The following is a 27,687-nucleotide window of genomic DNA, read 5'->3' as shown; positions in this document are numbered from 1 at the left end:
CACATCTACAACCATCTGATCTTTGACAAACCTGACAAAAACAAGAAATGGGGAAAGGATTCCCTATTTAATAAATTGTGCTGGGAAAACTGGCTAGCCATATGTAGAAAACTGAAACTGGATCCCTTCCTTACACCTTATACAAAAATTAATTCAAGATGGATTAAAGACTTAAATGTTAGACCAAAAACGATAAAAACCCTAGAAGAAAACCTAGGCAATACCATTCAGGACATAGGCATGGGCAAGGACTTCATCACTAAAACACCAAAAGCAATGGCAACAAAAGCCAAAATAGACAACTGGGATCTAATTAAACTAAAGAGCTTCTGTACAGCAAAAGAAACTACCATCAGAGTGAACAGGCAACCTACAGAATGGGAAAAAATTTTTACAATCTACCCATCTGACAAAGGGCTAATATCCAGAATCTACAAAGAACTTAAACAAACTTACAAGAAAAAATCAAAGAACCCCATCAAAAAGTGGGTGAAGGATATATGAACAGACACTTCTCAAAAGAAGATATTTATGCAGCCAATATTGTGTTTAACCTGGTAATATGTCCTCTAGATATATGTCAAAGGTGGTTCCAATAGGATTTGTTGGTGGAAAGCATGTAGGCCATGAGAGGGAGGTGTCCTCATATCATTTTTAAAATGTTTGCCTGATAATGGGCCTCAAAAGAAATATTAAAAAAAATTACAGAGAAAATAATAATAGATATTTGCTGCATGTTTTCTGTGTGTCAGGCATTGTTTTAAGTGCACAGACATAACAGCTCATCATTTCATTTTCATGATAAGCCTATGAAGAGTGTGCTATTACCTCTATCTTACATTTGAGAAATCTGATGCATTATTTTTTAATTAACTTGTACAGGTGTTTATACAACTCATTAGTGGTAAAGTTGCAATTCCAACCCAGACAGTCTGGCACTGAAATAGATGCTCTTATATTATTGTATTGGTCATGTCACCCAAGTTTGCATACAATGAATTAAAATCAGAAGTCAATAACAAAAATATAGGGCAATAAGAAATAAAAAGTATATGCACTACTAGAAAAATTACCGAATCACATTTTTTATTAATTTGCTTCTGTGCTAAGAAATAACTAAAATATAAATTACCACTTATTTATACATGATCAATAATGACAAACTATATAGCAAAATTTATGACATAGGCCAATATAATATTTTGAGATTACCAATAAATGATTTTAATTTTTTAAAAAATCTAAAAATATTTAACATATTTATTAAGGGCAAAGAATAAAAAATGAAAATTAACAGCCATGGGAATGATTAAAAGGGGTATAATTATATACACAGTGAATTGAATACTACTTCGCATGGGAATTTGTTTTAAGATCTATATGAATTGTATCATTTATTTATAAAATGCAAATGGTGAAAACTGGGTCAAAAGAAATGAAACACAAGAATAGATCAATGATTATAGAAGAAATTTAATTTGTCCAAACTCTACCAATAAAACCAAGAATCAGTCAAGATACTTTATGAATCTCTCTACAGATACCACCTACAGAGCATAAGAAAGCATGGAAATCTTCTAAAGTCATTCTATAATGAAACTAAAATCTTGCAATCATAACCAAAAATTAATAATGCAAGAAATAAATCCATTGGTGATCTTGCTTATGAGCATAGATGACAAGATCATAAATATATTAGCTAAATACATTTTACAGTGTGCTAAAAGATATGCAAAACTATACAAAACTAGATTCCTTTGAAGAAGAGAATCTTCAGCTAAGACTAAGAAATGAATGACGAAATCTGATCTAAATGTCAAGTTTAGGGATAGAGAGCATGCAGTACTCAAAGTGTCCGTACTCACACCTGTTTGCTCTCTGTCTTTGGACTTACTTTCCCCCCGATGCCCCCGCCAAATAACTTAATACTCCAATGGGCCTATCAACAAATCCTAGTTAGCTGTATTTCCACTACATTCTAGTATAAGGAGAAAAAAATCCTTTTATTTATCAGTAGAAAATTTTCAGAACTTCCAGAAAAGGAAGGAAACAAAGCAGGAAGTATGTGAAAATTCAAATGCAGTACCCAATGTTCAAAATCTTAGACAAACAGTATGGTTTTATAGGAAAATAAATATAAAATATTAGTTGTTATTCTTGAAATCTATGAGTAAAGAAAGTATTTGGAAGCATATGGGGAAAATAGAAGATAGTGGAGGCAGAAGGAACCATTGAGATCTGTAGAATCAGTTGGGAGAGTAACACTAATTAGCAGCCATGCTGAATGTGGGGAACAATTCAATAACAGTCAATCAGTGAGTCACTAAGTTCCATTTGAACACCAACAGTCATAAAGGGATGACACAAAAATAGATGCACAATCAAATGTTCATTCTGGAATTGCACAGGCCTACCATGGAAAACTGTACTGGTAGTAAATATTGCCTTCTTTTGCTGGAAAGATCAGAACGATATATATTCTTGTCCTCCTGCCAATGGACTTCGTACATGTTTGAAAACCAGTGACCACATGTTTGCATCTTGAAATGACATGCTTATAAAGTGTGCATTTAGGTGTGTGTTTGGAAAGGGGAGCAAGTTTGTGTAGGGCAGAGAGAATAAACATTTTTATTTTTTAGAACATTAATCAGATATAACAGTAGAGAATACAAACCTCAGTTGGTTTTTAGAGACAGGGTCTCACTCTGTCACCTGGGCTGGAGTGCAGTGGAGCAATCATGGCTCATTGCATCCTCGACCTCCTATACTCAAATGATCCTCCCATCTCAGCCTCCCAAGTTGCTGGGACTACAGGTGTGAAACACCGCACCTGGCTATTTAAAACAATTTTGGGTAGAGAACAGGTGCTGGCTTTGTTGTCCAGGTTGGTCTTGAACTCCCGGCTGTAAGTGAACTCCTGGCTCCTCTTGCTTTGGCTTCCCAAAGTGCTGGGATTTCAAGAGTGAGCCATCAGGTGTGGCCCACTATTAACTTTTAATTGTTCACACAGCCAATGTAATTGTGTCCCTGAATAGCAGAGATTTGAGAATCCAAGTATTTAAAATAAAACACTCCTGTATTTTTTTTTCAGAGTAAACGCTCAGCAATTTTTAAAGACTTAGAAGCAACTAAAAGTAAGACAATGATTTTTTATGCAAAAATAAATGAATTGAATGAGGAATTAAAAGCAAAAGAAGAAGAAAAGAAAAGTTATGATCAGATACTTGAAGTGTTAAAGTAAGTACTTAAACTTTATCAAAATATGATGTGTATTAAAAATATTAATAAAAGAAATAAGATGAAATTTCCATATTTAAAATGTATTCTTAAAATGGTTCATATTTTTAATTATAACATAGTGTGGAATATATATGTGATATTTGTTAATTTTAGTTTAAAAAGCATAATCATAAACTGCTTTCATTCATTATTGCTTCTCTGGGTTTGTTCTTATTTTAATAACTTGGAATGTTTCTCCCTTTCCAAGGAGGAGAACTTTTATTCTTTATAACAATAATATTCTTCATTACTTTCAGATGTATCAGTATTTATATGTCATGTTTAATAATTTATGGTTTTTCACCCAAATGTTTTTGATTAGTTTCAAGGTAAGAGTTCAGACTCAGATATTCTATAAAACCTCATGCAATGTATTCAAATTTATCATCTTCCAAAGTTTCTTATCAGTCACCTCATGAGTCAGGGATATAACTGTTCAGTGTTACTAAGGCCTTTGGCTTGGAGAATGATCATGCTCTCAGGCTCATTGGGTATCCATAGACCCTAACCTAGTACTTTTTTACTCTTCCTTTACTCATTTTGCTTCTCATTTCCTGTCTTGTAAAACATTGAGAACTGGACTTGGAGGAGTATTAGAGGAACATGCATTGGCCACATTTAGGGACAACGGTCTGCTTTAAATAAAGAAGGCTACTACAAGCATTAGCAAAATCATAATGCTTGAGGGACAAAGTGTCAAAAAAAGTCTATGCCCAGCCTGTTGCCATGCATTCTAATGGAGTCACGTCAATGTCCCCATCAAGCATTTGTTTAGCTATTATCATAGGGTAAAACTTATTTTCAACATGATAATTCAGCTTTATCTGAAAAAGACTACTCGTATTCACTATATTGTGTGAAAAAGCAGGAAAACATATCATTTACTTTTAAAGATATTTATCCACCTTGTTTAACACCTGTCAGAATATCTTAGGACTCAAAGATATAAATATAAATGTATATAACTTACATTAAACTTATAAAGATCTAATTCAGGAGCTGATGAAAATCTTTTCTTCTGGCTTCCTCCCACTTCAATCCTAACTTCTTCTGAAGCTGGATCATATGGCCTTTTGGACAAGAGTGGTTTCCATGTCCCAGTGAATCAGTTCTCTCTCTAAACTTGACAAAATCCTGCCTTCTAACAAGAAAAGGAGAAAAAGAATTAGCTAATACTGTGGAATTACTTATACAACTATTAATTAGCAGTGATGATATATAATGTCAAATAATATTTAAAGCTACCATCAAACTGCTTGCTATTGTGCCAGGTAAATCCTGGACAATGTGTGTACCTTGTCTCATCCAGTTCTTACAGCAAATGGTTAAATTGTATCATTTCCAATGAATGCTGAGAAATAGAGGCTCAGGGAACCTAAGATCACACTCTTAAGTAGTGGTAGAGCTAGCTTCAGCTTAGCTCCAACCTGTTCCAAGTGTGTGCCCTTACAACTAACCCCCTAAGATGGGATTACAAAGGGAGATCAGCTGTTTTATGAATAATCTACTGATATTTTCAATAATTTCCCATAACAAGTTACTTATTATTTATTGAGAACTCGTAGTGGGCATACTGCCAGGTCCCAATAAGGACAAATAAATGGCAAGTGGGAAAGTGTATCTTCAAGTGTCTGAAGATCTTTGCAGGGAGACAAACCTCACATATACAAGGCAATTAAAATATGGTGTTAAAAATAAAGGCAATCAAAGCCATCCTTGACCCTCACTTAATTTTTATAATTGCTTCTTAACTAGAAAGTGGAAAATTAAAATCCAGACCCATAAGACTTCAAAGTCTGCTTGTTTTATCACTGTGAGAAAGAAAACATTATTTTATTGCATAGATATGCACGTATATAGTGTATAAAAATGTCTGTATAGATATAATTAATAAAATACTATAATTAATATAATTCAATATCAAAACAGTGTAGAGAACAAAGTACATGTGGTCAAGATATATCAATGTTTTTTGGGAGCAACTATGAACACTTTATCGTTTTGGTCACACTAGCTCCTTCCTGTGTGAATTTCATTGTTCTCTGTGCTCCAAGATGTCAATATCATTGGCTACTGATCAGACATCACTTAATAATTTAGAATGTTATTGGTATGAATGATGTAAATGAAATACCAGGGCAAGGCAGATGAAAGGGGAGAAGAACCTTATTTCCTGTGGAAGAAGAGGCTCACATCCACTAAGTGTAAACAAGGTGATATGTTTTCAAATTTGCTGGTAACAGCTATAATGAAGAGAGGGAAAAAATGAGTACTTAATGTTGAACTGCTGAATCAGAAAAAGGCAGGACTAGATTTGAATTCTGGTTCTGTCATTTACCAACTAGTTGAGCTTACACAAGCTAATTAATTATCCAAGTTTAGGTTCTTCAACTCTAGATGGCTATCTCATTATTATTTCATAGAGTGGTTTTTGTTGTATTAAATGGGATATTATTTAAAAGCAGAGATATTAGTTTAGCCCTTCCCAAAATATTAGTCTTGCTGCCTTTATAGTTAACTGTGCAAGTGATTAAATATATCAGTACACTTGTTAACTAATGTGGATAGAATAAGACTGTGCTGAGCTTTTTCAGATACCTTATTCTGGACACTGAGTTGCTGCTCAACTTTGGCAAGCAAGTTATTGTTACCAGTTTTGTTTTAACCACGTTTTGATACTTTTCTACTAGTATTGTTCCTTACATAACTACTGAGTTCACCATAAAAGTTATTTTACCTTTGCATTAGGATGTGTTTAATTGCAAATGATAAAATACAGACATGTACACACACGCATACATACACACACCTATTCATGTACCAGCTTAAACAATAAAAAATGTATCATCTTATGTAACAGGAAACATAAAACAGTAAAACTGCATCATCTTACATAGCACCAGCTTAAACAATTAAAAAAAGGTGTCATCTTATATAATTGGTAGAGCAAGCTGCAGGGTTGGTTGATTCAACAGTTCAACACCGGGCACTCATTTTTTTTCTCTCTCCACTATGGCTGTTGGCAGCAACTTTGAAAGCATGATGTGTAAGTCACATTTAGTGGGTATGAGCTCTTCTACATGGAATTAAGCGCTTCTCACTCATTTCCTCGAGCTATCTTAATATATCTTCTCACCCCTGGACAATGGGTCATATGCTGGTTGGACTAATCAGAATATATCTCTAGAGTTACATGCTGCTTGGAGGAGGGGTTTTCTTGAAATGCTTAGAGAACAGAAGCATGCTGGACAGGCAACCAAGAGAATCCACTGTTTTTCCATAGATTTTCTTCTATCTGGATGATTTAGATGTAGCCCTATGGAAGTAAGCCTTGGGAAAAACCAGGGAATTTTTCCAAGGCCTGTCAGCTCAAGACTCTTCAAGATTTTTCATTTGGGTCCTTTTAAAATGTCTCATAAATGCATTTTGAAAAATAAAATGTGAATTGATTAGTGGCACATGGAATTCTTTCTTCATAGGAACAAATTTGTAACTATGAGATTTAAAAGGGAACATGCACAAGCTGTGTTCGATCATTATATGCAAGAGAAAAAAGAGTGTGAAGAGAGAATCTTTGAGGAAGATCAGAGATTTAGAGTGCTCCTTGCTGTGAGACAAAAAACTCTTCGAGATACCCAAGTGAGTATTATTTTTGAATGTTTCAAAATGAAAGAAATATAGTGATAGTCAAATTAGCAGATAGTTTGAGACAATTTTTATCCTGAAGTAGCAAGGGTGTTGAGATTTTAAAACTAAATTTGTTAGCATAATAAACCTGTAAGTTTTCATTGTTTCTTCTAAGTAATTATGATATAGTCATAGAGCATATTGTACTTTTCAATGCATATTATGTGTACTCTCATTTATTATCATACTTTATTTTATTTTGAAGTCTATTAATATAAAAATGTAGGCTATATTTATTCCAGAGTCCTTTTGTGCTTTTAATGAAAGACCTGAGAATGAGAATGGTTATCATTTGTTTCTGAATAAATATACTTTGAATGTTTACCAACCACTTTTTTGAGGAAGGAAAATACATCACACTCATTTCCTGTAGAAAAAATTTGCATGATATTCTAATGGACCTATAAATTTACTTGTTTGAAACAGGGAAATTGTGTTAAAATTTCTTTTAAGCCTGAATTTTTATTAATCAAATTATATAAAGCTATACCTATAAAACATTTGCATTCAGTTAAATGATTCCTATCCCATTTTAAATTTTGCAATAGTTTTTGTTACATTTAATTGTAATGAATTAGTACCATATTTAAAATATATTTAAAATATTACTCATTTTTGGAAGACACAATGGGACATCTTTTCTAAAAAGCAAAAAAATTTTCTGTACTATTTTAAAACTCTTTTCTGTGAAAGTTTTCAAAGTATATGTAGTATCAATATATGAACTATTTTTCATCCTCTTATTTATATATTCAAATATGATATTTATATATTCAATTATTATATCAATATTTCAATTACTTTCCCTACTTTTTACATATCCAAAGAAGTGTGAGAACTTTTTTTTAAAGATTATTTGGAACAAATGTACATTGAATGAACAAGTGTGCGGGTGAAAGAATGTACCTTCTTTAGTTCTATTGGTGTGGTTTGTCTATAAGAAAATTATTAAGAAGAGAATAATACTTTATTAATAACAATGCTAAGTAAAATTCTTCTATTTTAAATGTGGCCATTACATTTTAAAAAAAGATTTTCTTGACCTAAAAATATGAAAATAATTGGTGCCATCTAGTGGCAATATGTGATACCTCTTCTTAGAGCAGTTGCTGAAACCGATGGCTGAGTTTCAGATGGGTGAGCTACGAATGGATTGGCGGAAGCTTAGACTCTAATGCACCTCTCAAAACAAGAAGGCTTAAGTTATTTACCAACTTAAGCATTCTTCCCCACCTCATATTTTATTAGAGCAGTAGAATTAGTTATTTGAATTCAACCACATTTTCCAGTCGCAGTGGTGCTGAGAACACAGTGGGGTCTCAATAATCATTTATCGACTGGCATTCCAGCACTATAATGGAACAATAATAATTAGTGAAATGGCAAAAGATGGTCAGCAGGAGAGAGATGAATAAAACATCCTCTATAACCAGCCTCTGAATCACTGAGATTTGCATTTCTTTTCATCAAAAAGCCTGTCCCTACCTTTCTACTTCCAACTGTACCCACCCCCAGCCACTTGGAAGCGTTATATGGTCTCATGATTTTTTCTGGGCACTGATCTCTATCTGAACTTGTTTTGGTAATTCTTTTATACCTGTTTTTTGTCTGCCTATCTCCTGTCATAATAATGTCTTCTCTAAGGGGAGGGAATTTTCTTTTATATCCTTCTCTGTATCCTAAAAGCTCAGTACCATGTCTGGCCAGAAGTACCCAATAAATGTGTGTTGAATGAATAAATAAATAAATAGAGAATGGATGCTTTTTTGGATAATTTTGCTGTCCACATGCTTGATTGCAGCAAGAAGCAGGAGCATTTCAGAAACACTCTTCAAACTCCACCAGCCTGATACTCCTGATACTTTACCAAACTCATCCTGGATGCAAAAGCTGAATCAATCTCTCGCTCTGTGCATCTCTCTCTCTCTCTCTCTCTCTCTCTGTCTATCTCATTCTCTTCCTTTTCCTGATACTTCCCACTCTAGTGAAAATGGTTAAACCATCTTTTGCTTTCTAGCACTTAAGGATTCTGTTAACTATGTCAACAGTTCTTGCCAGATAACCTTAAATTTATATGAAGTTGTCTCTTATCAGTTTCTTGGATAGCTCTTTGTTGTGCATTCACCTTATGTGACCAGAATCATAGAGTTTGAAGATGCAGAGTTTAGAGACTGATGTGCCTTATCATTAATGATGATATTTATTTATGATTATGATCAGTTATTGAGTGTTAAATAATGAAAAGACTGTGTGATTTCTCATAGAAACCTGATCTCATCCCTGTTTAGGAAGTGGTAAGGGTGCAAATGGGTATGTAATGTAAAGGATCCCTGCAAAGAAAAGAGTCTCATTAAAGGCATTGTTATAAATGTAATGTTACTAATCTGAGGTGTCCCTTTTGGGCAAAAGAATTGATCACAATTATGGATCAGCTGTAGGGATGGTTTAATAAAATACTTCACAAAAGCCACAAGAGTTAATGCAGCATATGAGAAAACACACAATAGAATTAGAAATACAAACAGCTAATAAAAACAAGAAAATACACACAAACTTCAGATAACATACAGACAACATGGTTCTGGAGTTAAATTTGATCTCTCTTCAGTGGGCAATTCCATATCAGATATCCTTAAATGGTAGATTTTTTAATAATGTCATGGCATTTTTACTAACTGCCTATAATTTGCAAATGCCGTTGCTTAAGATTAAATTTTCAGTGTACCATGTTCATCAGAGGACTATAGTTCTAGCTAGTGATGTTTGTCCTTGCTTTTGGAAAGGTCTATACAAAATTGTAGGTTACATATGATGTAATTTATTATGAGTTGTCGTTAGAAAACCTGCTGCATCGCCTATGTCATTTCCTTTCTCTGTGTGTTCTTTCCATAGATTTGCTCTCCCCTCTATAATTTAGCTTATGAGAGAAGTACAGTGAACTACGCTGGAAGAACAATTTCCAGATTGAATTCTAGTAGAGACAATGTCCCATTCCTTGTAGAGTTAATTGCTTTTTATTCTGCTTCCTATTTTCTACTCTCAGGAAATACCTCTTCCTCTGGCTATAGCAGTCCCAAATTTGGATATTAAATTAGTTTTTACCCATTCATGGAAAAGTTTTAGCTTAATACACTGTTTCATTTGACCACCAAGTACTGGAATAGTAAGCATTTCAAACAAATTTAATCTCTGAGATATTCTAACGATTATTACAATTTGTATATTACTTTCCTATTGGTTACTCATCATTTCTGCATTCTCACAACTATTTCATGAGTATTACTGTATTCAAGGCACTCAATGTTGAATGACCGAAACCCTACACTCCATTTTCAAGACACATCAGCAGGAAGATGGAAGACGTAAAAAACAGACTTGCATATAGTGGTCACACTCAAATTATAAATATGATCACCACATCCAAATTACAAACAGTAAATTGTGGCCTTATCCACTGTTCTAAAAAATTAGAGATTACTTTGAGTAAAAAACATGACATATTCTGTGGTCTCAATTGTGGGAAATGAATGTGTGATAAATCTGGAAACATATAGGGGCGCTGACCAATGGATTTCCCAGGCAAGAGTAATTCGCCTTAGTGACAACCTTCCTGTCGCAAAGACTATTTTACTATAACATGATTTTTTTTAAGTTAGAAACATGCTTTTCATAATTAATATTTCTTTTAAAAGTACTTCTGATAGGATTGAGCGTCAATTAATCACACATCATTATATAAATTAGGCTTATCGTATTGTTTTTTAAAAGTAACTTGTTAAAATCTATCGCTGTTTGAGGAATGAACCTTTTAATTTGAAGATTGGCTGCAAGAGTGGTAATTTTGTATCAGTGATTACCTCATGTTTTTGCACAGATCTGGTGCTTCAATCATCACAAGAACTTAACAGGAGAGAGTAGCACTAGAATATAGAGGAAGGTTGTGGCGTGGATATGGGTGATTCCTAAATATAAATTTAATAGATTTTGAGTGTTTCCTTAGAAGCAAGGAAGAAGCTTCTCTTACTTGTGAATCTCTTTCTAGCATCATGTCACCCCTTGTGGATATGTGGCAGAATTACTGCTAATACTATATTAAAGCAATGTCTATCTGAAATTTGAATAGATTTTTTTATTTTCTGCATTGACAACTACCATTTTTAGCTTTTCTTTTTTTAACTACCTAGAGGCATCTATTGCAATTATTTGGCTGTAGTTCATTTCAATTTTTCTAAAAATTAGTATTTTTCTTATATAGTTGTGCTAATACCCAATGAACATAGTTTAGATATTATAATTTTCTCAGGAAACATTCATTTTCCAGTGGGAGTGGAAAATGAATGTTCCCTAAGAATATCATATCACTTTTGCAATGCCTTACCCCACTGTGGAGTAAAAGCAAAAATATGTGATTTTTCTCTTTTGATCAACTAAAATAACTGTTTTCAAATATCAAATTGCATCTTTAAATATACCTTAATTGGCTATGGTTTATTAAATTTTTAATACATTACTAGATTTAATTTACAAACATTTAATTTAGAATATCTATTGGTCTATAATTCTATTTGGTACTTTTTTAAAGATATTGGTACGGAGATTTACTACCATTTTTAAAATGAAATAGGAAGGTTTATTTAGTTCTTTTTCTATGTTAAATTGCATGGGGCATTTCAGTTCCTTAAAGGTTTGATACATTCTCTCATGATACCATCAAGATATGTGAAGGGTCTGAGATTTTACCCTGGCAAGTTAACCGGTTAGCCTGCCATAGTTTCACAGATGCTAGCAGAAGACGACATGAAACTCCAGCCTGAGAGACAAAGAACTTTATTACTACACAACAGGCAGCATGAACTGTTTCCTTTGGCTCCAAAACTCCAGGGGTGATATGAAAGTGGTCCATGTGGATGCTACATATATCAGAGGTTTTTATCACAGCTGACAAATCCTGAATGTAGGAATCCCCCAATTTTATCAGGTGGCTTCTAGCAAACTTACCCAACTTTTGCCTTGGAGGAAGACATTACCTTTGCTATACAAACATGATTGAAAAGGGAGTTCGAGATAGAAGCTGTTACAAGAAGTGTGTGGTGAATTCATGGTGAACTGCTCCTAACAGATATTACTGGAGCTTGGCTCTTTTCTGAAGAAAAACTTTAACAATATATTCTTTTTTTTTTTCATTTTCAGTGATCAGTGTTTACTAATTCCTTTTGAGTCAATGTTGAAAAGCTGTATTTTTCTAGAAAAAAATTATTTTAACAAGATTTATAATTAATTATCATTGAGGTATATGAAATACAGTTTTTTAATTTCTTCCACTTATGTAGTCATACTTCTTTTCTTGTGCATACTCCTTTTCTTTTTTTTCACTTGATCAGCCTTGATACATTTTTACATTTTGTTTTTCCGTATACTGTGAATTCTTATTTATAAATATTCTTTTTGCTTTTTAATTAATTTTAGCTTTTTTCTTTATTATTTCCTTTGACTTTCATAAGTTATTCTTTCTTTAAGGCGACTTGAGTTGTCTACTTTGGTTCATTATTTCTCATTTAGCAATTAAAAACACATTTTTCAAATGATCAAGTATTCTCTGAATACAATTTAGGCAATTTAAATATATAGTGATCTCATTTAATGTTTTTAGTTGCACATTGACCCAATTACAATTTAGGGAATTTAGCTGCCTTGAGGCCTTTTTCGGGGGTGGCGGAGGCAATTAATAAATAAGTAACTGACATAAATAATTATTTTAAAAACTTCCTTTTATCTCCCCAGGTTGAAAGCGGAGGGTGTCAGGTGTTGTTTAAATATATGTTAAACAGTCTGTTTAATTTGCGTGGTGGGGGTCCAGGTACTGTGGGGCATGCCTGCAATTCCAACACTTTGGAAGGCCAAAGTGGGCAGATCACTTGAGTCCAGGAATTGGAGACCAGCCAGGCAACATAGTGAAAACCCATCACTACAAAAAGTACAAAAATTACCTGGGTGTAGTGACATGGGCCTGTAGTCCCAGCTACTTGGGAAGCTGAGGTGGGAGGATCACCTGAGCTTGGGAGGTTGAGGCTACAGTGAGCCGTGATTGTGCCACTGCATTTCAGCAGGAGTGTCAGAGTGAACACCTGTCTCAAATAAATAAGTAATTGGCATGGAGTCTCCAACTTTTGCTCCATAGACAATTTCTGAGCAACTAAATCAATGAAATAATTAGTTTAATCTGATTAACTAAAAATTCCACATATTGAAAGTTCTTACATTACAGTCTACTTGATCTGTCATAGACTATTCATGGTGTATTGAATTGCCTACTTGATTTATTTCTGTGGGCTCTCCTTTATATATTTGTAGGTGTTGTTACTCAGTGACTATAATAGGCTATAATTATTAAATAATCATTTGGATTGTAATTTTTTAATAAAATGGCAGCTTTCTTTTATATTATTTTAAAGTTAATACTATTAACTCCCGCTTTTCTGTGTATTACAGTACTTTAATTTTGCATTCTCTTATTGACTATTCTGACTTACTTTTTAGATGTGCCTTCTGTAAGCTTTATGTAATAATATTTAGAGTGATTTTGCTTTTTCAACCCATTCTTATTTAGTGATTCGATTCATTTGTATGATAGCTTTATTGGTTCTTGCTTCTATCATTTTAATATTTTCTGTAATACCTTTCTGCTTTTATCATTATTACCATTTTTTGGTATGTATACTATTGTTTACTTTTATTGCTGTTAATAATAGAAAATGGAGACATTCTACTTTTAGTTATATTATTGCTTCAAATAATTAAAGGTATTCTTAAATCTGTTTTGTATTAATTGTCAAAGTCACAAATCAAAAACTTTTACTTACTCCAACAATACGAACAATTTGGCCTCTTTTCTTCTGTTATCCTTTCTCCCTCCTTGCTTCCTGGTCATAATTAATTATGCTAAGAATTTTGACTTTCCTATCATTAACGTGCCGTTATTGTTTTTACCATGTAAATTGGCACTTTCAGAAAGTGTTTAGTCTTTTACATTTAATTTTGTAGCCATATCTTCAATAATTATTTCTATAATATTCTACATAGTAAATTGATTTTCATATTTGTTAAGAATTCTTTTAACTATGACCTCTCCCACTTTAGTGATTTTAATATCAATACATCTCTTAGTTGATCAAGCCACATATTTTGGGATTTCTTTCCATTAGACAATTGAGTTTATATATTTTCCAAGTTGTCGTTATTCATGAACAAGAAATGGTGGCATATAAATTTTTTAATGTCACAATCTCAGTCCTTAACTGTAAAAGAGAATAATTACAAGATGTGCCTTCTAGACTTCTAGTGAGAATTAAACATGTTAACATGAGCACTTAAAAGAGTTTTTGGTACGAAATAGGTGCACATCACATTAATAGTTTTATTTTTGTCATTATTATTTCTTTCCAAAAACTCTACAGATTTTGCTCATTTGTTTATTGGTGTTTAGTTTGCTTGAGAGCAAACCTGAAGTTATTTTTTATTGCCTTTAAAGATAACCTTTCATTCCTATTTTTGTTCACTTACAATATCAAAAAAGTTGCCTTTGTATATTTTAAATTAATAATTTTTCATTTTGCTCAAATATGAAAGATCTAATCTTGAATTCAGGGTTTTTAAGTTCACGTATGGGAAACTTTTGTTCTATTTATGTCTTTCACTATTATTTACATCACATTTGCTTTGACTCTTTTAAAATTTGATACTACTATTCCTGGACTATATGTTGTTTTCTGTTTTCCATATAATTAAAAAGCTTTTGTTTTCCTTTGTCATGCTCAGGGAGATTTCTATTTGTGTCCTTCGCATTAGTGTCAACTCTGAAGCCACTGGGATTTTGAGGTTATTTGTTCAAGCTGTTGGCTTCCCCTAACTCTTGCATAGACCTCATTGAAAATCCTCATTGGATAGAGTCTTAAAAGAGCTATCATAATTAGTCTTATAGACATTTGAGAGAAGAACATTCCAGAGACAAACTATTCAGGTGGCGGCATGCTTAGACGTTCAAGAAACAGTAAGGCCACCAACTCATGTAGGACAGAGGGAGCAATGAGGAGGATGATAGGGGAGGCTAGAGAGATAATGTGAACCATTGAGGAATTTGACATTTACTCTGAATGAAATGGGGAAATAGTTCAGGTTTTGAGCAGAGGAGTGATAAGTCCTGACTTATGTTTGAAAAGATTGACTGAGGCGACTGGGTTAAGAATCACTGAGACTGCTGGTTCAGAGAACCAGAGTGGAAATAGAAGACCGCTTAGGAAAATAATAACGTCTTTATTTCCTACTTGTAAAGTTAGTAATAACAGTAATAATAACAAGATAGTGAAATCAATATATTACTACAATAATCAATGACTATGTAAATTATCTTGGCCTGTGAAAGAGTTACTAGGCATATCAAAAAAGCAGAGACAAGAAAGGCAAATGCAGTTATAATTTACTATACAAATTAGGATAAAGATAATACCTAATAAAAAAGAAAAATAATCTATGTGACAGGGAAGCAGATTTATAAACAAAGTTAAAAGGCAGATGACTCATTGGAAAAAGAAAAATAATTGCAAAATATATGGCACCTAGTAGCTTTAATTTATTGAGTGCCTATAAATGAAAAAGCAATACAAAATATTCCAGAAACTATGAAAATTCAGTTCATAAGAGCAAATATGTATATTAAATTGATAAATATTTCTGATAATCTCAAGACCTGAATTAACACAACAATGATATACCTTAATATAGGAAAAGAGGAAATTATGCTAATATCCAGAGTTATAATAGACGCATTAGAAATGTAAATTTGTCCATTCCTTCCAGATGGAAATTTTGCAATGTTTTCAGAACCCCCTAAAAGAACATATGCTATGATCTACTACTATTCAACATTAAAAATATGTCCTATAAAAATGATTAGAAAACTATACAAAAATAGTTATTTAGGAATTTCCATCTAAGTTTGCGTTTTTATTAGTAATGTGATACACAATATGAGATAAGGCTGAGAATACAGGTAAAGAGTATATTTTGAAGACCCAGTGAAAAGTTTACACTTAATTTGCAGGGGGAGACATGAAAACTTTTTATGGAGTGTAATGTGCTCAGAGATGAGCTGTATAGCAAGATCAATTAGAGAGCATCATATAGGATGAATTGAAATGAAATGTAAGCACAAGCTGCAGATAAAAGTCACAAAAAAGTGATTTCATCGTCAGAGAAGTGATGAGGCACTGACGGAACAGGAATGTGGATGTAGACTCCACAAAGCCCAATGCCAAATCGTACGTCATGTGAAGAAAACACTGGAGGGTAAGAGGTGGTGCCATCCTGGTTGACTGGCAACAATTATGTTGGCATTATCAGTACAAAGAACTTTTGACGACTGGATTTTCTTAAAAGATTACCTGTTTTGAACATAGTAGATCCGTTTTTTTTTTGTTTTTTTTTGTTTTTTTTGAGACGGAGTCTCGCTTTGTTGCCAGGTTGGAGTGCAGTGACGCGATCTTGGCTCACTGCATCCTCCGCCCCACCAGGCTCAAGCGATTCTTCTGCTTCAGCCTCCCGAGTAGCTGGGATTACAGGCAGGCACACCACTACGCCCAGCTAATTTCTGTATTTTTAGTAGAGGCACGGTTTCACCATGTTGACTAGGACGGTCTTAATCTCTTGACCTCTTCATCCGCCTGCCTCGGCCTCCCAAAGTGCTGGGATTACAGGCGTGAGCCCGGCCAGTAGAGACTATTTAAGTGGAAATATGTACCCAGGAATTCACCATGCAGAGGTAGAGTTTGGGATAAGGAGTAAGAATGAAGTATAAGATCTGGGAGTCAGCCACTGCGTTGATAGTTGAAACCAGGGGAACACATAAAAACCTTGAAATAAAGTAGAAAATATTTGAAGACAGAATCTGGGTATGTTACTCCATACAGTATTGTTTCTCAGTTCTTTTCTATTCAGTTTGGTAAATGGGTTGGGTGGGGGCTCTGCAACATTTTTCCTTTGTCACCGGGCTCTAAGTTAGGCTCTGCCAATAGGGGGCACTAGAGGGAGACTGGAAAATTTAAGGAGAAAAAAGAAACTTGTTCCTTACTGCTTGCTTCCTCTGTGGGCTTCCTTTAGCTTCCTGTCTGCCTGTGGTTCTTGTCAGCGTCTTCCTAGGGAGCAGCAGTTCCTTCCCACAGTTTCACCTTAACACAACTCGCGGCTTTTGCAACGCTTGCAGAACTGACTTTTTCACATCCCACCTCAAAGACATCAGAGCCGGCCAACTGGAGCCCCTCCTCTGAAGTCTGTGCTCCAGCCTGGCAGAGCCTGTTCTTTTAACCCAGAGACGTTAGCATCAGTCCAGAGGTTTGAGTTTCAGCTCCACAGGGGCTCAAAAGTGCCAAACATTGCCAAAGTGTTGAGTTATATATTCTTAACTTTGCCACTAGGGAGAGCATCACTGATAAAAAGAGTGACATCAGTCCATTGGTGAAGGCAGAAGATCAAATGTAATGATGAAAGGGGCAAGTGCATGGAAAGAAATTAGAGAGGGCAGCTTTGGAATACTGTTTAAAGGGCTTTAGTAATCAAGGAGTTTAAATGTTTTATTTGTTTGCAACTTTTAAATACCGGAAATAAATATTTTTCAGCAAAAGGGAAAGAGACAGGATTGAGGGAGAGATTGTATTATATGTATTGTGATGCAGGATTTGCTTAAATATTTGGTTTGCATTTCACTTGGTGAATGCTTTGAAGTAGAGAATAATACCTCACTCCTGTTAGCCTTCCAGGGTCTGTCACAATGTCTAGGACACAATCAATTATCAACATTTGCTAAATTGAAGTCCAAATAAAGTGATGCAACTCTTTAAATAAGTGAAAAAGTAAAATTTATATTTCAGTTTACTTTGGCAAAGATAAACTATATTGATTTTTGTTCATTCATTCACTAATTTATTTATTCATTTTGAAGTAATGTGTTGTCAGAATCTGTGTGAGATTCTGGGTGTGTTACAAAGACAACACCTGCTTTTAATTAGCCTCCGTAAGCAATGGTGAAAAAAACAGACACAAGCCAATTAAAATAAGGTGTAGCAAGTACTTTTCTTGAATTAGGCAGAGAGTTCTCTAGAATCTGGGAAGAGGCGCTTGCAGGAAATCTCCAAAAAGCTTGCGAAGATGAATATTTCAGAACTAAATCTTGGAAAGTGGGAACAAGATAGCTAAGAAAAGAATACTTCAAGTCGTGAAAACACTAGGAGGAAAGGCATACAAGTGTCAAAAATCAGCATGCATTTAGGGAACTGCAGGTGGTTTATAGTGTTTGTAGATCAGATGCAGGGAGAAAGGTCCTACATACAGGTAAGAACCATGTCATGAAGGCTCTGAATGTCATACTAAGGAGTTCGTATGTTAGGTTATGAATAATTGATCAGAAGGGTAACAAGCTACCCTTCCAGCTGAAAAACATCGAACTGAACTTCGCAGATATTTCTGCCAGACTGCTGTTTCGCATTAGTGTCGCATTAACAGGCTATAGGTAGACTGAAACATTAATCTTGTCAGCACTTAGAGTTGTTGGAAATGGCCTAGGGATGGCTCGAGATTAGGCCTAGAAGCCTGTCCCATCAAAGAGCCTTGTCCCATTACCCCAGTGCAATGAAGTGAAAATTTCTTTTTCAGTGCATTCCATGACATAAACATGGTTCACTGTCATTGATTACATGTAATAAATTGGAGACAGACAAATGATATTTGATGAAGCTATGCCAATGAAGAATTTAGAAGTGAAATTATGAGGTTCTAGTGAGATGAAAGAGTGAATTCTGGATTTTTTTTTTTTTTTTTGAGTTAATGTAGACAGAACTTGATGAGTCTTTCGGTGCTGATGGCGAGAGGAATTGTCTAAATATATATCAGGTTTCCGACTGTGACAACAGGAGAGTTGTGGTGTCAGCATCCAAAACCAGAAACTGTAAATTGAGGAATAGATTTAGAACTGGATTCAATCAAATGTAAAATATCTTTGGAGGAGCTATTTAGAGTCCAGTGCCCAATTGAAAGTAAGAATCTGAAATTCAGTTAACAAAATATGGTTGGAGAAATTATAAGCATATGCACTGCATCAGAGGCTTCAGAAAATCTTTAATAATACAGGAAACATGGAGAAGAAATATCAAGATACAGCTCTGGTTGGGTGATTATGAGATGGAAAAGGGAGTAAGAATAGAGGCAACAAATGACTCAGAGGTTGTAATTAGAAAACAAGGTATAGGAGTTTGAAACTTCTGAGGTGGCATCATTCCAGAAGACAACAAGTTAGAAGGGTGTCTGTGGGTATGAATGGTTAATGGAACGTAGAATTGAAGTTAACTTGATTTGAGTAATCCCATAAATTCTAAGATTAAAATGTTGGCGAGGTCATCGCAATAGATACTGAAGTAAAAGAGAGTGATGGGTAGAACAAGAGATAGGAAGAGAAGAATGAGTACCATGGACCAAAGCCCTTGCTTAGTGTGAAAAAATAACCAGGAGACCATTGAATGGCAGGGCAATAGGTGGGAGAAGGTGGAGGATTATATTATTTGATCAATATACGTTCGAAACAGGAGTATTTTCTCATGAACATGGAGGAATAATGGTTTGGAAGCAATAATGGACAACTAGGTATACACTAACTGCAATTAGACCTTCTAGTATATGGGTTCCTGATAAAGTAGCAGTCTCTAATTCAGACCCAGGTTTAATTATACGAACAGCTGTATCTAATATTCTGAAATAAGGATAAAATATAGCTAAGCTTGTTTACCAAGAAATGGCATCTCTAAAGTTCACATTAGAAGGGTTTAGACTGGAATAATTGTTCAGTTCAATTAATAAGTATATATTGAGTTCCTGCTGCATAAAATACACTATTCTAGATACTGAGGATTGTTGCAATAAAGCACATCCCTTAACTCTGAGAAGCATATTAGCCTTACAGAGGAGAGAGAATAATAAACATCATTTTAATACACTTTGCTAACCAGAGACAGAAACAAGAAAGAGGGACAGGGTTAAAATGCAACTTCTAAACATTACCACCATTTCTTTTATCAGAAAAGTTTTCAAGGAGAGAAAGTGAGTTACTGGGACTACCGAGACTTGATAGGTATTGCCTCACCTATACCATTACTAAAGGCATCAACAAAATGTTAAGTTATTATAAGTATGTATTTATATATGAGTGTCTGTCATCAAGAATTTTTACAAATTGCGTAAAATGGGCTAAACTTTGCTGAACATAGCATAAGACATTTTAAAATCTTGGTTGTTCATATAATTAAAAAGAGCTCCAGTTGTCCTGTCCACCTTCCTTTAAATAGTATGAATTTTACTTGAGAGTTGTTACCTTCAAGAAGGTCACCTCGTCCTGCTTTCAGAAAAAATGAATTTAATGTTGCATAAATGAGATAGCTACAGGATTATAATGTTCATAAGCATAGATCTTAGCCTAAAGTGTTCCACCAGAGCCAGTAAACTGTTTTTAGTTACTATACGTTTCTAGTTCATTTCTATTTAAGCCTTTTAGGAGAGGTAGAGATAGGGAGATACAGAGAGAGGCAGGCTAGCTCTTACTTTATCTTTAGTGAGTTATCAGTGGTTTTCCGTAGAAGTAACAACACCAAGTGTTCCCTGTTAAAGTTAGGATTTTTGAATGTGGCCCTGATGCTCTGACAAATATCACAAATATGACTTGCACAGTGTCCTGTGGGGAGTATTGTTAACATTACCCAGGTAGCCCTCCCACTGTCTGATTTATTTCCTTATAGAGAGCATGTATACCTGACTTCCTGAGGGAGCTGCATATCTCAAATTTGGGTGTCATGATAATAATAACAGTTTGAGAGAAAATGAAATAGGCTATAAAGAGAAAGGAAATGGAATATATAAACTATTGTACAGTGTCATGTTCATTTTCAGTACTATATAAAATAATGAAAATGTTTTTCAATAACCTTTGTTGATTTTTATAATGTGAAACACACTTTATGGAAAAAGACAATGTACAAAGCAAAAAAAAAAAAATTAGTAAAAATAGTTTTAGCTTTTGACTCAAATCTCTGCATTATTTCCCATAAGTTTAAAGTTGAATTCTGAAATAGAACAACTTTAAGATAAAGGATCCATCTTTTCCCAGCTTTGGCAGTTCTAAGTTGATCTTTCAGGGTTCAAGTGTAAGTATTTTGTTGTTGTTGTTAAAGCAATCCAGTGTGGTAGGCCACAAAGGATTTATTTTTCTAACTTAACAGTTGCAGTTGGAAAACTTAAACTTAGAGATGTTAAACAAGACTTTCTCATAATCAATCAGCTTTTATGTTTCACACCTGGAATTTTAATGGGTCCCCCTTCTACTAACCCCCATCACCCCACTACATACAAATATCCTGAAAGCGCTCAATAACAGTAAAGCAGTGGGATGATATTACCACTCACTGCAAGTGCCCAGATGCCCTTGCATTTGTCATTGTTCTTTGGGTACTAAGATCAAGAGGCTGGATGCGGTGGCTCGCGCCTGCAATCTCATCACCTGGAGAGGCCAAGGCATGAGGATCGCTTGAGTCTAGGAGTTTGAGACCAGCCTAAGCAACATAGTGAAATTTCAGCTCTATTAAAAATTTTAAAAATTAGCCAAGTGTAGTGGCACACACCTGTAATCTCATCTACTCAGGAGGATGAAGCAGGAGAATTGCTTGAGCCAGGAGATCAAGACTGCAGACAGCTATGATAGCACCACTGCACTCCATCCTGGGTAACAGAGTAAACCCTGTCTCAAAATTAAAATGAAATGAAAAAATTAAGATCAATCAAGGGGAATTAAGGCCCAACAAAGGCCCCAAAACTTTGTGGTCAAGTGACTTCTAAAGTTAAAAGGTAGACAGAATGCAAACAATATATCAAAGCCTTCTCAAAATGTTCATTAGTAAATCAGGCTTACCTTTACAAGGGACACTTTACTCAGGCCCATAGAACAACAACAAAAAACTCCCAGTTTCAGCAGGTTCCAGTCACAACACCATAACCATTACCTGTATGATGGGAGACAGGCAAGTGGTATATGTTGGGCAGGAAATATTATCAGAAGTTATGAGGTAAGAAAATGTAGTACCATAATTTGCACCCCTAGTTTAAAGCCATGTGTATGCTCAGCTTTTGACATCTTGGCATGTGATAGGCCCTGAACCCATAACATCCGGAAATTAAAAAACCTACACAGCCAGAGAGCACAGTCCCCACCAGACTGCCCTCACTTCAGACACCAGCTCGCTACAAATTTAGGGATCCCACAAGTAACCTCAGGTTCAATAATTTGCTAGAAAGCTCACAAAATTCAGAAAAGTGCTGTTTATAATTAGTTTTACAGTAACAGAATATAAATTAAAATTATCCAAGGAGAAGCACATAGCACCGAGTCCAGGAAGGGTCTAAATACAGAGCTTCTGTTCATCCTTTGCTCCCTGGAGACAAGGGTGGTGGTACCTCCTCTCTGCCACGAGGTGTGACAATACATACAGAGGATTGCCAACTAGGGAAGCCTTTGGTGTTCAGAGTTTTTATTGGAGCTCAATCACATATTGCCCCTGTGGCTGACCTTTATTCTCCAGCCCCTCCTGGAGGTCAAGATAATCACCAGTTTTTCCAGAGGTTGGAACTGATGCTGTAGTAATTGCATCAGTTACTGATAAAAGTAATTGCCAAAACAACTTTTGCACCAACCTAATATGTGACCCAAAGTCCCCATCATAAGTTCCGTTATTAGACTGTCTAGCAGCAAATCCCCCAGACAAGTAAAGGCATTCCAGAGGCCCAGAGGTCATCCCAATAGATGAAGGCAAAGGCCAGACTGCTCTTTAGGTAATTTGACTCTACACAAATAATTACTGAAGAAACCAGACATTACTCAACAGCGTGAAACATGAGTCCTTGCCCACATCCAGCCTCAGAGGATGCAGATAAATATGTAGAATTCCATAGATCATGCATTTCCAGTAGGGGAAAGGAAAATAGTAAAACATCAATGTAGTATAAGTGATTACCATAAGACTCTAATAAATATAGAAATGTAGTCTTGTGTCCTAAGAAGTTATTTAATCTGTGGTCAATCATAATAGTAGATATTTTAGGAGAGAAACTATTCAAGATACTGTTCAACTGTCTGTGGAAGGGGAAGGTATATGAGGATGACTTGAGGAAAAAAATATCCATGCATCTGAATGGTAAGATTGATGGAGACGTATTTACATGGACTACAAAACACAGGAGGAAAAGCAGGCTTGGCAAGAAAAGAGCTGCAGAATGAAGTTATGTGTGTGTTGAGCTTAACGTTTGTAGGTTGTTTTTGAAATGAGGCCTAATGGACAGTTGCATATAAAAGGCTGATTCTTTCTCTCAGGTAACCAGGGTAACTTTTGTATCACTACTGGGTCCCTTCTCATATCAAATATTCTCAGTGTGGCATTACAGCTTTTTAATTTAAGCCCATGAAACCCTAGAGGTTGGTTTCAGAGATCCAAAGATTTAGGTAAAAGATCAGGTAGGCAAGCAGTAGTAGATCATATAGATTCATGTGTGAATTATCTAGAGTTATATATTTTACTAAACTTTTCTTTAGTATAGATAGTTAAAATTGTATTTTTCTTTTTTTTAATTTTCTTTCTTTTTTTTTCTTCTCTCCCTCTCTCTCTCTCTTTTTTTAAGAAACAATGTCTTGCTCTATCATTCAGGCTGGAGTACAGTGGTGCTATCATAGCTCACTGCAGCCTCAAACTCTAGGGTGATCGCTGCCTCAGCCTCCAAATAGTGGTTGGGACTTACAGGTGCATGCCACTGCACCTGGCTATTTCTCTCTCTTTCTCTCTCTCTCTCTCTTTTGTAGAAACAGAGTCTCATCGTATTGCCTAGGCTGGTCTCACCCTCCTGGGCTCAAGCAATTCTTCCACCTCAGTCTCTCAAAGTGCTGGGATTACAGGCATGAGCCACCATGCCAAGCCTGAAATTGTGTTTTTCATTTGCATGTAGCCAAATATCACAGAAAAAGTTAACCAGAGAAATGAGTCAAGAGGATCATCATCATATCAACTGTTGTATGAAATAGACTAGATAAACATGTAAAGATTTCATCATAGAAAGCAGAAACACATAAAAAGTGTGATGGGAAGAAAGTACGAAAGTTCAAACAGGTCAAATGCAAAATAGAAATACAAAGTTAGTTTTATTGCATGGGGAAAAAGCGAGTGTGGTGTGTGTTCAGAAGTTAGAGTTGGTGACTGTGAAGTCACTAGTATTCGGGAGTTACTTGAAGTTAAATGTAAGCATTGACTTGCCCAGAAGATTCTGCAGAGGGATACATACGTGTACATATTACTGGTGCTCAGGCACAACACCTCAGTAGTTAACAACTTGAGCTCTCCAGTCAAATAGCTATCAGTTCTAATCCTGACTCCAAGATTACCTATTTCATTGTCTTGGTCAAATTACATAACTACTCTTAAGTGGCAATTTTCTATGGAGCATATAGTTATAAAGATTATCTGAGATATTTATAAAGCATTTATTTAATTGTCTGGAAGATAGTAAGCTAGTAAGCACACAATAAATGTTAGCTCCTATATACAGAGGTTAATACATATTTACTTAGTGCTATGGTTTGAATGTTTGTCTCCTGCAAAACTCATGTTGAAATGTAATTGCCATTGTAGCAGTATTAAGAGGTGGGACCTTGGAGGGTGTTCAGGCCATGAGTGCTCTGCCTTCATGGGTGGGATTAATACCATTATAAAAGGACATATTTGGCCCCCTTTTGCCTCTGCCTGTCTGCCTTCCTCCATGTGATGATGCAGGCACACAAGTCTTCTCCCAGATGCTTGGGAGGACTTGATCTTGTACTTCTCAGTGTCCAGAACCATGAGAAAATAAATTTCTGTTCGTTATGTATTACCCAGTCTTAGGTATTATGTCATAGAAGCACAAAACAGACTGAGACATTTAGTATGCAAATGAATGAATATACTCCGCTCTGTAAATCAAGGAAAGGTAATATAACCACTTAAATATAGTTTACTGTAACAGTTTTTCAATAAACTATGGCGATTTGATATATTTGGTAGTGACATTAATATTTTCAAAAAATATATTGATATAAATTAAAAGCTACGTCCTTGAACTGATGCAGAATTATATGTGAGATAAGACATAGAAATCACCTATAAAAATATAAAAGTATTTCAATGTCGTGTGCAATGTAGAGTTAGGAAAGTTAAAGATATTTCAACCTAAAGAATTTCAAATGAAGCATTCCACAGTAAAATGTCTACTGTGTGAATTCCTCTCCATATAAACATGGGTATGCACAACTCAGTTATTTTAATTATATTTAACAAGGTCATTAATTGGATAATTTTAGTTTCCAAGGCTTTCTTCCTCTGCCATATCCTTGTTGAATGGCTGCCCCCTCTAAGGCCTCCTCAGACCTCCTTATTAGATTTGTCATTTTATTCCCTGCTTCTACTGAGTCTTAGGATTTTTTTTTTCTTTTTTGAGACGAAGTTTTGCTCTTGTCACCCAGGCTAGAGTGCGATGGCACAATCTCGGCTCACTGCAATCTCCACTTCCCGGGTTCAAGAGATTCTTCTGCCTCAGCCTCCTGCCTCAGCTGGGATTACAGGCACCCACCACCATGCCCAGCTAAGGCTAATTTTTGTATTTTTAGTAGAGACGGGTTTTTGCCATGTTGGCCAGGCTGGTCTCAAACTCCTGACCTCAGGTGATCTGCCCACCTCGGCCTCCCAAACTGCTGGGATTATAGGCATGAGCCACCACCCCGGGCCCATAGAGAGGATTTTACTCTTCACTGTTTATTACAGTTTTCTGTTGGAAAGCCTGCTTCAGTTGTAGATTGTAATAATTGTGCAGGTAGGGACAGTGTTTTTTTCTTTTTCTCCAATGTCTATCAGAGTGCTTGGATATAAATTTGAATAATGTCTATATCATGTATTTTTTATATTGACCATGACTCTCTTAAGTGTAAACGTGTTAGTATACCCTTTAAGTGCTGAGAAAATTCAGTTTAGTGTCTTACCCACAGACAAACTGAAGTTCTTTGTTGAGCTGCTTAATTTATCTATATCTAACTTTTTATCTTATCTAACTGCTGCGTGTATTTTTCTTTGTTTTTATTGAACTCATACTATATTGAACTCTGTGATAGGAAATTACAACCAAGTTGAATTTTTACTTAAATATAGATATTAACTCACTATATTTATTTTTCCTGACCATGGAATTTATATTTGTCTGTCTCTCATTTTATTTTCTTCTATCTCATATTATTCATGGAAAGAGTTTATTTGATTACTATTCAGAAGTACAGATGACAAGGCATATAAATCCAATAAATATTAAAAGACTAAAAATTAAAAATTTGAACTCTATGCATGTGAAACCTCTTCAATGCATATCTGTGAAAACTCCAATCGCCAAGTGAAATTGCTAATATTATTAGACAGGAAAATGGATCTAATACTGTATATTCTTGTAGGATGCATTACGTTAATAGAATCCTCAGAAAAGATTTACGTAGCCTGCTCTGAACCTAATTCTCTTAGTATAGAAAATAGACCACAAATTATTCTTATAATCCTTGAAAATAAATTCAAACTTGAAATAAAGTGGGTATCATAAATGACTTCTTATAAAATATATGGGATAGTTTTTAGGACAAAATTTTCTAAAACAAACATTTGTTGACACTTTACGATGAATTAGGCATTATGTGACTTAAATAAAGATCTTGTCTCCAATGAACTCACTGTGTATTGGAGAAGCCTGATATTAAAATAATAATAATATGTATGGCAAATGCAGTGATAGATATGTGTGTAGAGTACTACTATGGTGGCATCCAACCCAAACCTGAGGTCAGTGAAAGAAGGAATTCTGAATGTGGTAATATAATTTCTTAGAGTTGTTGAGAAATAGCTAAGCACTGTGGAACATAACAGAATAATAGATAAATGTATAAGTTTAATAGTATAATTGATACATATAATTACTGAAACAATCATGCTTGACATAGTTGAATATCATGCCTTAAAAATGAGATAATATGAGCAAATGAGAAGCAAATTGCTGATGGAGGGGTAAAGTGTATTTGAATAGAAGGACTGAGTATATTGCTGTACTATTGGGATGTTCATTGAAAGTAATGAGAGAGAAATAACGAAGAATAAGTTAAAAGATTGAAAATTAAAGGTAAGGCGACATCCAAGATTCTGGCTGATGTTTCAGAGCAGATATTTACAAGAAACACAAAGCTGCAGATGTGAAGGATAATCCTCTATTATACTCAGCTTTTCCAGTATGAAAGTGAATCAGGGAATTTTATAATATTTTTCTCATTTCTGGAATTGTTCATTAGGGAGCCAGCGCCGCCTAACATTGCATCAAATGTCTACCTTGGAAATATGCAACTTATCTCAAGTTTGTAACATATGTAGAATGTATTAGCTTTTTTCGTTGACTGGTTTCACGCTAAACACATGCACTTAGAGAAAATAATTACTAAAAATATTACGCAGAAAACAAAATTATAGAAAGGAAGAAACAACCAACTCATAAAAATTATAAAGTTATATCTGTTTGTAGTCTTAGAGGAGTCTCTGTTCA

At 34.9% G+C, this 27,687-nt stretch overlaps 1 protein-coding gene across 3 annotated transcripts in view; it reads left to right on the top strand.

Annotated features, from left to right (window-relative positions):
• CCDC178 (coiled-coil domain containing 178) overlaps positions 1-27,687 on the top strand; it is a 542,262-nt gene that overhangs the window by 226,701 nt on the left and 287,874 nt on the right. For all 3 annotated transcript variants that reach the window (XM_011974390.1, XM_011974388.1, XM_011974389.1), the window contains 2 exons: positions 3,092-3,237; positions 6,759-6,918. In XM_011974390.1, the coding sequence (XP_011829780.1) occupies positions 3,092-3,237; positions 6,759-6,918 (306 nt within the window). The remainder of the gene's footprint in view (positions 1-3,091; positions 3,238-6,758; positions 6,919-27,687) is intronic.

Source organism: Mandrillus leucophaeus, unplaced genomic scaffold (assembly GCF_000951045.1).
Source record: "Mandrillus leucophaeus isolate KB7577 unplaced genomic scaffold, Mleu.le_1.0 Scaffold145, whole genome shotgun sequence".
Lineage (NCBI taxonomy): Eukaryota > Metazoa > Chordata > Mammalia > Primates > Cercopithecidae > Mandrillus > Mandrillus leucophaeus.
This window is presented reverse-complemented; position numbering and strand designations above follow the sequence as displayed.